This window comes from Falco punctatus (assembly GCF_963210335.1).
Source record: "Falco punctatus genome assembly, chromosome: 2".
Taxonomy (NCBI): Eukaryota; Metazoa; Chordata; class Aves; order Falconiformes; family Falconidae; genus Falco; species Falco punctatus.
The window spans coordinates 26530468-26547433 of record NC_137581.1 but is presented as its reverse complement, the minus strand read 5'-3'; the positions used below and the strand labels follow the sequence as shown (position 1 = coordinate 26547433).

The following is a 16966-nucleotide window of genomic DNA, read 5'->3' as shown; positions in this document are numbered from 1 at the left end:
AAGCGTAGTAAACTATGACTCTGGATTGCAGTCTATAGAGGGTAGGTGCTGAGGACATCTACTGAGCACATTTTGTCAACCTGTTGATGTTAGCCTACGTAACTCAGCAAAGGACTGACCCTTCAGACAGAGAGGCTTCAACAATTAAGAGCTCCAAAGTGCTAAACTAAGTGTCATGAAAACTTTCCACCCATAATGTAGAAATTAAAAAAAAAAATCTACATTAACTATTAGTCAAAAATTTAAAAGTTACTAAAATAATCCTGATTTTTTTAAAAAAGATGCAATGACTTATGATGGAAGCTAATTTAATCATGAGGTACAGACAAAACAGCAATGACTGACAAAGTGGTTGCAATCATGCAATGCTTACAGCCATGACCATAACAGAACCCAGCAGCATACAAGATACGGATTGAAAAGTCCCAGTTTTTCTATCTGCCCTTGGCGTACATTCTTCTAACAATGCATTTTTACAGTGTTTGCCCAGTCTAGTTTGAAATGACCCATTTAATGAGTCTTCTACAGTTTCTCTAATAAGATTTGTACAGTCAAATTGCAGCCTATAGACCATTGGAAACTTCTGCCACTAAGCCTGAACTTTCCCATCTGAATTTGATCCTGTAACTGCTAGTTAATCTGGCATCAGACCAAGTAATATCCCTATCTCCATTGGCATGAGCAGCTCTCCATATTCCTAACTTTCTGCTACAAGTCCCCTTTCACTCTGTTATATTCTATCAGGCTCTTGAAATCATAAATCAGTCTCCTCTGTACTCTCATCACTCAGATGCTCTTCTCTGAACTCTCTCAAATCATTCTGGTAAGGCAGCATGGAGAACAGCACACCATGCTCGCAAGAAAATTCAACCAAAACATGAGTTAGTGACTGTTCATACCCCATGGATATTTGGCCAGTAGTTGACAAGAATTCATAAGCAGGTAGTCATTCGAACTACTGGGACACCGACATCTTTTGATGTAGAAGTCAATAAATGAAGGCATAGGATCAAGTCTAGAGAATATCATTGTCATGAAAATAAACATTATTAATAGCTCAACTAATGAGTCATCTTTACTGTCAGAAGGATAACTTACACATTTCAGAAAGCCAATACACAGAACACACATCATATTTATTTCTACTTATTTTACAATTAAGAACTTCCCCTGTAGAAAAAACACAGGAGAAAATGAGGAAAACAGGGAAACAAACAACAGAACAGGCCTTGTGAAAGCTTGCTGTAATAAAAGAGGAAAGGGTACTTAATCATTAAAGAATGCATTTTAGCTGTGACTTTTTTTCTTCTGGTTTATTATTGAAATAAAACATGATCACTGAAGACATTTTTTTTAATGCTTGGAAAGCAGAACAGACTCAGTAAACCATAGCATGCATATTTTGTTCTTGTTTTATAAATATAAACCTACAAAATTAGAAGTGTGACTCAAAATTAAAAGTGCGACTTCATGTTCTACTCCTGCTTTGTCAACAAAAAGTAGCAAAACTCATACCTAAAATCTTTCCTTGTTAATGAAATAAAACTTAAAAAGTTAAGAATGTGGTAATAAAAAAATAGTGGTTTTCTTTTTTGTCTGAATGGAAAGTAAATGCTGGCTTATCTCTTCGCTCTCAGCTTCATCTTTGTATTACAAATCATCTGCCTTGTTCCCACCTTAAGAAGGTGCTCTGAGATTTGCAAAGCACATACTTTTCAGTACAAATTGTGGTTATGAGGTTCCAACCACCTGCCAGCCTCCAGTTTGTCCACTGCAGGACACAAGAACTATCCCAGAGAACAGGCAAACCTACAGAAATAACAGCTGAAAAAGGACTGACAAGGAAGTAGCTAAAACATGCATACTGAAAGGTGTCACATATAGTATTCATGAAGCTTCAGTGCATATTAGAATTTCAGTTTTGGAAACAGGTTATAGTGTTATGTTTAAAATAAATGTTCTCAGTTATTTTCAGGGTTTAGCTTATAAAGAAATAATTCTGTTTGGATTATTTCCCAGAACACATTCTTCAAAACTTCACTTTGTTCTTGACATAAATTGAAAACAATAATATAGATATACTGTATACAGGCTTCAAAATGGCATTAAAGAGGCACATTATCAATATGTTTAAAACATTTAGAAAGCTCAGCTTTGCATCTTTCTAAGTGAATGACTAGATACTTAGACTGAGTAATATCTGTTTCAATAAACTGCTGTGTGTGAAATGTTTTGAATAATAGTTAATTTATGCTGAGGTAATGACAGCGTAATATAACTGAAATCTGTGCTAATAGGAAAAAAGAAGCCCCTTCCAGCTATTTCTGTTACAATCAGCCACAGTAATTTTCACCCTATCTCTCTCTCACATAAAAAATTACTTTAAGTGTATGGTGAAATGCTTGTTGCTAATTTTAAAAATCAATTAATTGGTACCTGTCATCCATATGGAGAAAAACAAAATAACCAGACAATAAAGAAAAAATTTTCATGTACAAGACCTATATTTTATATATTTCTGCAATAAAAGAGAGCAATTATGGTTAATGATGTTCTTTTTCTATCAGCAAAACATTACACCCAGTTTGAGTAGGACTCCAGCACGTTCTGACAAAAATGCACATGAAATTTCTAATGTAGGTGAGAAATGGCCAAACAATTTATTCCAAATAATTGAGTGAAGTAGACAGACATTTTTCTGGGCTATGAGTTATTTACAAACTCACCTTTGTATTCCTTTGATGAATTAATTATCTGAAATATTTATCACATAGGTTGGCTGAAGTCTCATCAGCTAAGTAAGTTATTGGCAGTTCTGTTTGAATGTTCAATGTATGGTCGGTGATGTACATTGAGTGGTAGTGCTTAGCTCTGTCTGGATACTGAGCTTTTTAATCACAAGTACAATGAATAATAAACAAATCTCAAACCTTCTAATATGCCATTTTGGACCCAAAAATACCCACCTGTATGCCACAATTTGGTTTGGTTCCAGGAATTGTGTATTTTCTTGACTATGAAAGATTCTGAATTCCCATAAACATAACGGCACGACCCAGGAATGGTCATGAGCACAGATCAGCACAGATTCACTAAAATACTGACTACTGATCATCTCTAGCACATCCATTAACTGGAGACATCATGATCAATCTAGAGTTAGATTAATACAATCTACAGTTAGATTAATAGTTAGATTAAAATTGTTTTAAGCAATGGTAAAAGGTTGTTTTTAATTTGGAATCCTATGGATCAGATTATGATTTCTGACTCCTTGTCATAAATGGCTCGTGTTACTTAGAGTTGGTGCTCCCGAAAAGTTATTTCATAGTAAAATTGGATGCATAGCTAAAATGTTTCAGTAAAACACCTTCTGAAAGCCCTTTGCCTTGAAGAAGAAACAAGGAAAAAAGCACACATTAATTTCAAAATAAAAGCATATACACTGGGCAATTACTGCATGGTAACTGACCTCATGCAAATTACACTAATTCCTTACTGAATATTCTGACTTAAGGTGTTTGCTTATGTATTCAGCATCTCCTGCAGTAATCTTTACCCTACAGAAATAAATATCTTACTTTCAAAAAATCCCTGTGGTTTTCTTCTTGATCTACAGCAAGCTATCAGAAGAAAGTGACAGCAAGTAAAAACTCTTCCTTTCCCATTTACAGAGGATGATACCGAGCTCTGAAATTCATTGGAAAGATACGAAAATCATTATATGCACAGGTGCTCGCAGAGTGAAACAAAAAAAAATAAATTAGTTTTCTGTTGATAATATCTTAATGCATACAAACCAGAGTTACAGACAAAAAATACTATAAAATAATCAAGGTGATTTTCCCCAAACCGATATAAATTTGGGGGAAAAAATCCCTGTTTTTAAGTCTGGGAAATACAGTATTCAGGAGTGAAGGAGACGTAGACTCCTCCACAAAAATCAACAGGATGCAAGTACACATTTCTTAGAGAAGAACAGAAGCCTTGGCATCGATGACAATTTCTACTTTGATGACCGCTTTCATTTGAATAACTGTTCTTGCTATACAGACTCCTTCAATTAACTTCGAAAAAAAGGGGATATTGATACTACTTGCAGCTTCCTACTTGTTTCATCACTCTCTGTATTCATGCCTAAGCAGGACTGCTCCTAGGAAGGAAGTGACGACCATCCCTTGTATGGAGGCAATTAAGCACAACTGAACATGTAAGTGGCCAGTGCTGTGGGTACAATTCAATCAAGCAGATCCATAGGGGTGGGTTTGATATTCTTGTCACATCAAAGAAACGGCACCCAGAAGAAAAAGATCTAACAAGTTAAAAATGAAATCAGAATAAATAAGAATAAGTCCGAGCGCAAGCAAGAACAAGCACATGGCTGCAAGAGCTGGTGTTACCTTGAAAGCGTTATATAGTGCTGTTCTAATAGTGTGTTAATTTTTTCCTCATAAATTTGCCAGGTTCAGCCACCAGGGAAAGGCTAGCATTCCAGCTCCCTTTGTTAAAGACATATCTATCTTGCTGAGTCTTGACAGCCCTATCATGTCAGCCCTCTGTAGTAGCAAAGAGTGTTTCAGCAAGGAGGGGGGGGAAAGGAAAGGAGAAAAAAAAAAGAAGTGAAAACTGATGTGATCTACTCTGCTTCCTGTGGGCATATTTCACTATAGCAGATCCAGAGGGATGCTTTGTTATTCCTGTCAGATCAAAGAAAGAGATAACAGAAGAAAATATAAGAGGAAAAATAAAACCCAGAAATGAGGGTAACTGAAAAGCTTTGCAAGACTACTGCATCATTATGACTTTTCAAATTATTTAAATATGCTAAACATCAAGTCACCACCAAAGAAATAAATATTGCATAGGCCATATGCTCTGTTAGCTGCCAGCAAAACTGTCCTACTAGGATTAGTTTACAGGCACAGCAACTGCCTGTCAAACACTAGCAATTTTAATCATTTTTCAATTTGCTGTGTGAGTTGCGAGTATGCTCAGGTATTTTGACAGGTGGCTGCTCAGAACAAATATCTGAGCCCAGTAGCTTCAAACTGCCTTGCTTTCCTATGCACTTGCAATTCTTGTTGGATTGGGGGGGTGCAAGTGTTTGGTGAAGATGCAGGAAAGGCACTGCACTGCTAAGCTCTATTTACAACTTACACAGAACACAGGGATGACAAAAAGTTAGCCTCAAGTCTAAAGCAAATCCATAGCTGTGTAATACAATGTTTCACTTGATTTTTCAAAACACATCACAATTCTAATCACAAGCAAGTCGAATGCCTAAAAAAAAGTAAACAGAGATCCGGCTATGATTTTAAACAAACAGAAAACCTGAAATAGTACTTTTCTGCATACTAACTGTGCTTTCAGTACTATATGTGATTAATCTATTGGGCACTAACTGTCCACTTAATTATTTTGTGTTTCATCCGCAAGGTAGTACTGAAAATAATTTTAGCTCTTCTGTTGCATTTTCTAATGAAGAGTGTAACTGTGCTGTTCCCTTCCAGCCACAACACTTTGCATCATACAGAAAAAAGTTCCTGACCTCAAAAAAAACGTAACTCCATTGATTTTTGAGTGTCCAGATTTCCAGGTGTCTGAGAAAAAATGGGGCTCCTAAAATCTATAGACATTCTGGGAGAAACCAGGGGAGGAACTGTATTTTCCTAAAAAAAGTGAACCAATAACATCAAAGCACCATAAATAAACTACATTTCCGATACTGTTCTTTATACATTAGCATTCTCAGCATCAACCCCCTGAAGTCAGCCAAATCTGTCCAGTGGAAAGGATTTAGATTATGATGTAAACTAACAGTAAAGACAATTCCAAATAACAGCTAATGTCCAATATAACTACTGTTTACATATTAAAAAGAGATACAGGCTTTGTACCGGGAATGTTCTGTCATGTTTCTCCACAGGAGAAGACTGTCATGGTAAAGTTCATTATCAATTACTGCTTTACAAGTACAAGATGAGTTAAGCTGTCATAATTTTCTCAGCCAGAGATCCTGTGCTGTCAAAAAATGTCAATTTCTAATCTGACAAAAGAAAGAAAATTATCTGTTATTCTGACCTCTAATTTCTTGACATTTTAATGCTGTAATTGCTGTGGTTAGTGCTGCAATCATGATTTCACCTGTCAAGTAGGAATGAATCAATATCCTTAAGCTGTTTTTCAAGTTTTGGCTTTCACCTCACGGCTTTTACTTTAGAAAAGGAAAAATTTACAAATAGAATACAAAAAGTTGCAATTAAAAAATAATTTGGGGCTTGAAAAATGTTTATTTTGTTACACATTTTTTCCTCCTCCTTATTACAATATGAGAAGAGTTTTGCGATGTGCAGAATAAGAGACCATTAGAACGGATAGAAATGGAGAACTTTCTAGTTTTTAATCATAAAAGATCTGAACAACAAAATTCAATTTTATACATTCTGTGGAGCATTTAATTCAGGATTTTCACGTTGCCTAAATTATAGCGATCAAGTATTTTTCGTGTTATAAGCAAAACACAATGTTGTTTGAAAAATCAAAATCAGTATGTTTAAATGAAATCAGTATATTTTACCCATCCAGTGCAGACACTAAGTTGTCAAAGAGTTATTACAGGGGCAGGCATATGTAATTTCATAGGCTTCAGCAATCTAAAACTTAACGCTATCCCAGCATTCTGGTTTCACTCATTGTGAATTTGCAAAACAGAGATGAAGCAACCCAGACTGAGAGTCTTCTACTAAACAGGTCCAAACAGAACAAAAGCATCAGATGGCCATTTTTCCAGTGTTAAACAGTAAAGAGTTCTTAGAGGGCTCCCCCATGCATGTGAGAAAAATGTAAGGAATGGCAGAGATTAGTTATCCCACCACTGAAAGTGTTTTTGCTCCAGCTAAAAGACTACTGAAGTGGCTCCTTTACCACTCTTCACAGAGTGCTAAGAACATGCTTCTCAGTGGTTGAGTGAGGTGTCAAGGGTGAACATGAAAAAGCCAGGGCATAGCATGAACAGGTCACAGGGATCTGCCTTTTTAAATGATGTTTTCCAATCAGCTCAGATCTAATTGGGAGGGGTTTTTAATTTGGAGCCTTATTTCACTGGATGGGTTCTGCTGGGACTGGGCTCGATATGGAATTAGTTACGGCCACAGCTGAGGAGGCTCCTGCCATATCTGAGCCCACTGGTCTGATAATGGCTGCTGCCAATAAGGTTGTATCGATTGGCTTATTTTACAGCCATTTATTGAGAACGTTCACCATCCTCTGTGCGACAGAACAAAAATGTCTCCATTTATTTAGAAAATAAACATCCAGAGCATTTGGATGCCGAGATGCATTATCCTGGATAACTTCAAAGCTCAATTAATTTTAAATTTCAGCGTTTCTCAGTTAAGGTGCCAGACACTACCACTTGCCACTGAGAAACATACTAAACAATTGTTACTACTCTAAAAGGTGCTAGTGTTCCTATCCTTACATTTCTGTATTTGTAAGTGGTCTTCAGAGGCTTTTACAAGATCTTTTTGCTTTTAATTTATTTTCTGGAGTATCTAGTAAAAGGCAGAAGTAAAAACCAACCAACCAATCAAACGAAAAAAACCACCAATGAATATAGAAAATATATACTTGTTAACACAAACATGACATCCAAATACCTGATTTACTAGATCATCAAAATGTCAAATGTTTTATTACCGGCCAGAGAATGTTTGCTAGTTTCAAAAATAGAGCTCAGGGAAACAGAAGGCAGCTCTAAATCTATATATATTTAAACGTGTATTGTAATTTCTGATTAAAAATGAACAAAAAGTATTTTTTAACTTTATGACAATGTCTGAGATCGCTCAGAAAAGAAAGCATACTATTTTTAAATGTATGCACACAACTTTACGTATCTATATCTAACAAAAATTAGGAGGATTTATTTTTTTTCTAGACATGTTGTCTTCTCATTGCTAACAATGAATTTTATTTACTAATTTAACACACGGCAATGAACATTAAGCTGTGCTTTTAGAAGTTTACATGGTGTAAACAGCCTAAAACCAGGTTTGTGTGCTACTGGCTGACAGGGCACGGGCTACATGCACAAGTGAGTGAACAAAAACATCTCCGTGAATTTCCTGAAATTTCTGACGACAAGTTACGCATGTAAGTAGAGCCACAGGAGAGCTGAAGTCTCATCATGTCATAACATGTTAAATAAGGTGCACAGACAGACAGATAGATAGACCTCAATCCTACAAGCTGCTCTGTGGGAGCAGACCCTTAAAGTCAAGGCATAGGAGTCTGCCCATGCAAATCAGGACCTTAAGCCATGCAAATCCCTTGTATTCATGGTGCTTGACACCTGTTTAAAAAGTATCCCTGCTTAGTATCTCCAGTTTTGCACCTTACCGACTCTTATTGCGCTCACAGGTTTAAATCCAGAAATCCATTATGTACATGTTAATTTAAGTATTTGAGGCAGTGGGATCAAAGCAATTCTGGCCATTCTTGAAACTAAGCAAATACTAACTGTTTACAAAACAAAAAAGCTTTGCAGTGCATGCTGTTAAAATCCAGCTCTAGGAAGCCAGGAGTCTGAATGTTCTTTCTTTAGTTCTGCTCCTGAAAAACCACCAAATGTAACAAGATGCAATAACCCACTACTAAAAACAACATGCCAAAACCCAATTATTTAGCTGAATATAAATGCTTTCTAGAATTGATTTCCTTATGAAATCTGTAGATTTCTGTTTCCAAGATTGGAAAACAAACAAACAAACAAAAAAACACCGCCTGGCAATGTATAAATTATTACTGTTTTGCATACAGCAGATGGCAGCTATCTGGGGGAATGGAAGATTGTGTCTACAGCTTCATCACAGCGGTACTCATCTAGCAGCTGTTGCTTTTTCACACTTTTCACCAAATTTCAATTGTTTTAGCCAACGAATGGATGATATTAGAAAATGGTCATTCACATTAATAGTCTTACTAAAAACAAATACAGTCACTGGAAGGAAATGTATCAGGATAGCTAGTTGTTGGGGGTTTTTTATTCACTAATAAATTTTAAATGCTCACTTGTATATATATATGTGTGCATGTGCATATATTCAACATATACATACAAAGACAGAAATACTTGAATGCACAAATAGCAAACATTTTCTATTTTGGTAACAGTTTCATTACTTTTGTTTAATCAAGTAAAGTATAATCTGAATAATTGCTACTATCCCTCTAGTAAACATATCCTTTTTCAGATACGTACTCTCAGCAACATTATGTGACTGAATAGGTTAGATATTTTTTCCCTATGACTATGACGTGGGTTTTTCTTTCAGCTTTTCAGTTTTACTACATGAACTATAAAATAACTGACCATTAAATATATTAGTAACTTCAAGCAAACAAAATACTTCAGGGCATTAATTTTGTTGCCAGTTAATCGTTGCCTCTGAAGTCACCTAGGGCCTAAGTTCTGAATCAAGTCACACACAACAATTTTCTCCAACAGTGAAAGATGGGAAAAGTACCATTTCTTGTGAGATGACAGCATTTTTAGAATGAAATTGCAGTAAACACCTACCTCCCTGAGGACAGGATCAGTGATACTGTCCAGGTTCACAGAGCCTTCATATGTTAGGTAGTGGAAAACGTTGAGTGCACGTACTGCTTCTGGTCCTCGTTGCTTGTAGCCAAATATAAGGTCAATCCACTGATGAAGTTGACATGATACAAACTCGCTTTCCAGGGCCTGCAAGTGACATTCAGAGTTAGGAAGCAAATTCCATCTTGCAATTTCATGCTTAAATTACATCCTACCTTTTCCAACTGAGGAAACATAATGGGTATCATTACATTTCCTGTTCGGGCTTGATATATTTGAAATCTTTCAAACATAAAAGACCAGAACTAATTATATAGAAAGAAACACTAAAAAGATATTCTTCCCTTCAACTCTATGTCATGCTAATTCTCTTTCCAGGTACTGGGTTTCTCTAGCTGCAAGGGTTTTAATTATTAATTTTGGGGCTTGTCAAGTAAGTTTGGTAATTTGTCAAGAAAAACTGATGAAAATGGGAAAACAATTTCAAAACCTCAACCTTCCAGCTCATTTCCAACTATTACTAATTAGTCTTAAATCAAAAACGGAAACTTGAGGATTAAAAAGCTGTATCAGCAAAATGAGGTTCTGAACTCCAAATGTAAATTGTGACTGATTTCTCAAAGAAAAGCATTTTTTAACACTCGTTTTTGACATTAGGTTTGTTCACCAAAGAAAACACAGGCCACAGCTAGCTAGTTTGAAAATGGGTTCAAGGATCGATACTCCTTTGCTCAGCATATGGAAAAAGTTTCATTCTAGACAGAGGAGGTGATGATAGTATTATCGCTGAGCCTGATCCAACCAATGTGCCTTTATCAGACATGATTGGTATCCTTAGTAGGTATCATTGCCTGAACTGGAGCTTTCAAAAGCTGAAGGAATTACACAGTTTCTCCTCACCCCGCTACCAGACTATCTGTCTTGTTTCCCATGAGCCCGTACCCAGATACACAAATCATTCTCCTATAAAGACTCATTGTGTATTTAAGATGGCATCCCAACACACTCATTCCTTCTTTCCTAATACTGTCTTCAGAGAAATGTGATAAAGAGGAACTGGTATTGAAATATTTGTGGTTCATCGACCAAGTTTGTACATGTGCCCTTGCCCAAATCCCATCACAAGCCTGATTTTGTACAGCATCATATACCAGTTCCCTTTGATTAGAACAAACACAATTCAGTTCTCAGATCTGGGAACTAACTTCCAATTAGTTTGCTGTCACAGCACAAACAAACTAGCCAGCTGCAGCAAGGTCTTTTGCCATCTCATACCAACATAATCTTCATGCCAGTCCCTCTGCTGCCTTCTCCTCATCCAGGGCATGTGTTCTCTGCTTCTTCCTCCTCTCCCTTCCTCGGCTGCTCTCCCTCCCTTGGCTGCCCAACCCCTTAACAGAACCAGCCACAGCTGCACCTTATCCACATCAGCCAACCCACCGCCCCTGAAGCCAGCCCACAGCTGTATATTATCATTGCTAATTAACCAAGCTTCATTCCTCTACAGTTTGTTAGGAAAAAAAAAAAATAAAATTACAGAATCACAGAATGGCTGAGTTCGGAAGTGATCTCTGGAAATAATCTGGTCCAACCTCTCTGCTCAAGCAGGGCCACCTAAAGCAGGCTGCCCAGGACTGCACCCAGATGGCATCTGAGTATCTCTGAGGATGGAGATCCACAACCTCTCTGGGCAACCTGTGCTAGTGCTCAGTCACCCTCATAGCAAAAAAGCATTGTCCAGAGAGACCCCCCTGTGTTTCATTTTGCGCCTATTGCCTCGTGTCCTGTCAATGCCCATCACTGAAAAAAGCCTGGCTTGCTCTAAAGAAAAAATGCCAGCCTTAATACAATTTATTATGTAAACATCTGTGTCAAGCTTACTACTACTCACTGCACACAGACAGAGCTGGCAGCAACCCTCTATATTACATTATCTAATACTTTTCATTCTCAAAGATTGTGGTTTTTTTTTTTTCTTTCCCCTGAGAAATCCTGATTCCTCCATTGTTTCTAGCTAGCACAGTGCCACTACTCAGCACAAACACTTTCCAGATAGGACAGTTTCACATCTGCCCCAGGAAAGTACAAATTTTACAGGAGAATAAACTTTGGGAAAAATGTGTTCTCCTTTTATTCATTTATATCTAAAGGAGGCTGCTTCAGATGTAATCATCAGATACTGCAGTACTGTGCCATGCACTGCCCATCTGCAGCAACCCCCTGTACACCACCCCACGGGCAGGAATAGCCGCAGACAGTGCAAGCCACATGGGTAATCATGGATCCATCCCTGGGTAATCACAGAACCGCTCCTCAGACATTCTCCCTGTAACACTCCACATGGAAGGGGAACTCTCTGTGCTTTGGTGGAAAACTGGACCCTTTTCTGTCAAAACCAGTGACTGTTATTTCTGAGAAAAATGGACGGGAAGGCTCAGGCTTAATAGCTGGCATAGAGCTCAGTTTTCAAGGGCTTAAGTTCAGCATACCAAAAGAAGCTATAAAGAATGGTTGCAGAGAACCACAGAAAAATTTGTTTCCTTTTCAAAATCAGAGGCCATCGTATGCAAGTGGCAAGTACTGTTATGCAAATAGCATTAATACTACTTAATACTAAATACTATTCAATTAATACTATTTGGTTTCAAAGCATGTCTCCAAATGAATCATTAAGAAATGCCAAATCCTTAATTATAGGGTATTGTGTGCATGCAACATGATAAAGTTAGCAACTACATCATCCCCATATAGCCTTTTTCATAAAGACTTTTACCTCGTTTAGCATGCAGGAGGTTAGCAGGCAAGAATAAAATTAACTATGCCACAGCAACCATAAATAAAGCATTTCCTAACTTTTAAATGTTCAATTTTTAATGTTATTTTGTATGTAATAAAACTTAAAATAGAATTTATAGCCTGTTGTCTTTCAAGCATCCATCTCTGATCAACTTAAAGTGAGCAGCCTAACTGTTCTCTTCCTTCTCTGAACTCTGCATATTTATGTTTCTTTTGCATCTGTATCTATTATTTATTTACTAAAAAGTAATTTTAAAAAAAGTGTTAGGCATTTGCTTTGGTCAAAAATAGCACTGCTGTTTCTAGAATATGGAGAGCATTTCAGGAAAAACAGAAAAACTTTTGACTATTGAAAGGTGGGCCAGTAAATTTAAAAAAATAAATACTTGGGTCAAATGAGCATATTTCACCAACTATCTCCTCTAACATCCTCTCCCTCTATGTAAAGTGCCTCCTGAAGATTTATGAGCTGTTCACTATCAACAGTATGTTATGTTTCTCAAGAACATGCAGTGCTCAGTAGGGAATAGGGTGATGGAATTTTCTGCGTAAAAAATAATTTGTAGGTACAGTAGGAACAACATACAGGAAAAGATAAGATAGTATCCTTAAAATAGGCTGGTGATGGCCCCAAAGAGCAGCGTTTTTCAGGACTATTTTGGATTCAAAGCATTTTGGAGGCTTTAGCTTTTTAGAGCATATTTTCAATATGTAATATAAGGAAACTATTTTTTATAAAAAGGCAATAATAATTATTATTTGTATAATTACATAATAATATTTGTGGTTCTTAAAGAGTCTTACTGTTCAATAGAAATGTGCTAATATCCAGCTTGTCTTGTATTATTAAAATATACAGAAAACAGAGTTTTATTCAGGCAGTCACAAACTGAACTTGTTTGAACCACAGTTATTAGGGCTTCATTTTCAAATAGCATCATTCCAGTCAGTATTTTTTTCATTAATTTTGTTTTGAGAAAAGAGTCTCTCATGTTACTGTTTACAATGGAGTGAATTTTATTGCTAATAGGTAAATTGCAAGCATTATTATTTATCTAGTGTAAACATATTTTGAAGTAGAAGTACTGTGGGTTTTGTGTGTTTGCAGGCAAGTATATGCACACGTTCCACAGGCTGAAAATCTGACCTGCAGCTGTTAGATATAGATATAGATATTAGTAAACTTATGTTTACATATGAATTAATATAAGCCACCTTACTGCTTAATGGAATCAATAACTATAGCTCTTTTCAGACTTTTGTGTAGTATGAATGCTGCACACTTTCCTCCTTGCTCATCCTAATTTGATGTTAAAATTTTTTTTTACAGAGATTCCAGTAGGAAATATTGGTTTTTATTTTAACGCAAGCTATGTGCTGTGTAAAGTATCAGGAGTTCTGGATTTATAAAATATGCCGTTCCAGTCTCTAACACAACATAATGTGTTACCTGGGTATTTTCTGCCATCAGAGAAGAAAGCTCTGATGCTGCCCCTCATCTGGACCACAGCTGCACCTGCCCCCCCTGTTTCTGCAGCTCCTGCCTTGTTTTTCCTCCCCTCCACAACTATATGCTCTCTGTCTCTCCAGGAACTCCTACCTCAGTATCTTGCTATTAACTTATGTTCAGTATATTTAAAAGTATTTTCTTGAAACTACTCCGAGACACTTTGGTTTTGTAGATCTGCTCAATAAGCAGACCATTGGTTGTTTTAGCCTGTGAGCTGGGTTTTTCTTCCCTCCCCTTACATCTGTGCTCCTCTGCAGTCATTGAATATACAGATTCTGTCTGCCTAATACTTCTTTGCCTCATTTACCATTTCTTGTACTGACTGTCAGAGTAAGATCTCTGACTCTTGTCATAAAATAAAACAGGAAATACTGATATCTGAAATCAGTTACCTTTGTTTAAACAAAGTAATATATCAATAAAAGTGACACAGAAGTACCTTCTAAAGATTTGTGTTATTCAGGGATGTCTGCACAGAAACTGGTCCTTTATGTGAGCATCTTCAAGATGTAAATAAGATGCTTCAGTGATATAGAAAGTTTACAAACATCAAAATCATTGCCACTTCCAAATTGGACTGAAACCCTGTTAGCTGAATGAGTTTTAATTGCATTGAGAACAAACCTTGGCAATACACGAAATTATATCAAAGTTACTATTAAGGAAGTAATATCAAATCTTATCTACTGCTTATCTGGTAAAAAAGGAATGTCAACTGCTGCTGAACGGTGAGGAGCAAAGATAAATCTTCCAGATCCTCATAGCACAGAGGTTTCATAATAGATGTTTCTAATGACTATTCAAGAAGCTCTTTAATTATGAAATACTATGCATGCTTCTGAATAGCCAGGGAGCTGTACAAAAATGTAATTGGCAGCAAAGATTGCAAATAAATCATTTCACAGACAGGAAGAAAATTCAATCTTAGTAACAGTTATGTAATAGGAACAAAATATGTATAACAAAAACAGGACACCATTTAGTCTCTCAAAAAGATAATTTATAGTGAATGCATATTACTCAAGGCTGTAATCTGTAATTTAATATGTGCATAAGCCATAATGAAAATATCATTATAATTAACTTTGAATTACACAATCTTGCATCTTTTGTTTCAAAACTAAAGAATGCTTATTATAAAAGCCCTGCTTCAGTGTTTCACAGTGGTGTTCCCTGCCTTGATTTAACATGCTTGACTTACTGACTGAATCTGTTCTATTTCTGGCTCTCAGGACTGCTCTGAGTCTGTGGGGACTGGGAGGTTGAGTAGGACTACAGATGCACATCTGTGGAAGGTTTTATGCGTGTGCTTTTTTTTTCCTGGTAAACTGGGAGATTATGATTGATGAGCCCAGCATTAGGGTAATGTTATCAGGGACACTTTCTGCCTCTGTCCTTTGTGCCGTCGCCGAGGTCAGACCATAATCATGTTAGCATTGAACATAGTGCTTTATTAATGTTTCATGAGTAACTCCGTAGCAATCAGTCTAGCCTTGTATGGATAAATAAAACTGCTACAACGATCCCTGATGTATACACTGAGCGCTTTAGAAGCTACTGTAATAGGTCTTAAAAGTACCTTGACCGAATGTCTTTTCCAGTCTTTATAATGTCTAATTCTCACAAGTTTAAAGGAACCTCTTTTGATTGAAAACTATTTCCACCTCCATTTCTGTGCTTAGTTAGAAGTGTAAAACACCCAGCTGAACAATCACATAGAACAGCACCAAAACCCTGCCTGCCATTTATTAATTTGCACAGAATTTTAGTGAAGCTTGTTAACCAATTGGTTAAATTATGTTGATTTATGTCACTGTGCCTCTGTGATGCTTTCTAGGCTGTTCTCTACTTGCTTTGGTAAGTCTCAGGATGAAATGCTGAGATTCTTGCTGTTATTTAAGGAAAATGTTTACATTCATAAATGTGCAAGTAGGCTGTATATAAGGATTTGTATTTATTCCCACATAAAATTACACATTATATATGCCTGCAGCAAGCAAAAAATATGTATGAACAGAAGAAAATATTGTCAGCTAGAGAAAAACAAGATCCCACTGTATGTTACAAGGTATCACAGGATCCTTTCCACTGAAAGGGAAGGACTACTGCTGATTTCATTAGACAAGGGATCAGGATAACACTTAATTGAAATATTCCTCAGTTTTCTGTGGCCTTCCTGTAAACATGTTCTCTGCTTGCTTTGCTAAGTTGCTGTAGAAATTCCAGGCTTGCACAAGCTTGCTGTGTTTTACACGTCAGCACCACACCCAGGGTAATTTTTTTTCTCAAGATAGATTCTTGTATAACAGCCAAAGCTTGGCCTGGGGATGACCTAACTGAATAATACATCTGCTGGATGGTTCAAAACATGGAATCAGACGTTAGGTAGGGAATGTCAAACTTTCCAGTCCCTTCATACTTGTTCGTTATTTTGACCAGTCTAGTTCTAGTGAGCAAAAAGACAGCATACTGGCAGTTTGCTGGATGCACAACTAAAACCCTATGTGAGGAAGCTTTTCTGATAAAATTATTACACATTCAAATTATCGTACTTTTAAAATGTAATTCCATTACTTCGTACTACACATACTATCTGCATTTTCATGAAAGGGATTATCCTTCTTTAGCTACTCACTATTTTATAATAAGCTTTATAAAAAACTATGCATATATCATGCTCTTTAAATAACCCAAAGTTATTCACTTTGTTTCTACCCTCTGAACTTCATCCAAATGTGAGTACTTCTTCTGTCATCTAGTCCTCCAGAAGTGAATCCAGTATTCCAGGTGCAGTCTCAAAAGGACCATATACAGGTACAATTGTTTACATCCTCTGTGATGCAGTGATTCTCCACAGATAGCATCAAAATACAGTTATTTCTGGTGAATATAGAATTAAAGAGTTCTGTCTAATCTAATTGCTACTCATTGTCACCCTTCCCTCGCTACTGCTCTATTTTTAGTACTATTTTTATTTCCAGACTTCTGTTTACTATTGAGTATCTTTAATTCTTTCCTCCCAAGGTGGTTTTCAGTGTATTTTCTGCATCTAATTCAAA

The 16966-nt window shown here is 36.6% G+C and overlaps 1 protein-coding gene across 12 annotated transcripts in view; it reads right to left on the bottom strand.

Annotated features, from left to right (window-relative positions):
- Positions 1-16966, bottom strand: part of NBEA (neurobeachin) — a 534050-nt gene that overhangs the window by 38525 nt on the left and 478559 nt on the right. For all 12 annotated transcript variants that reach the window (XM_080377534.1, XM_080377536.1, XM_080377535.1 and 9 more), the window contains one exon: positions 9581-9748. In XM_080377534.1, coding sequence (XP_080233660.1) covers positions 9581-9748 — 168 coding nt within the window. The remainder of the gene's footprint in view (positions 1-9580; positions 9749-16966) is intronic.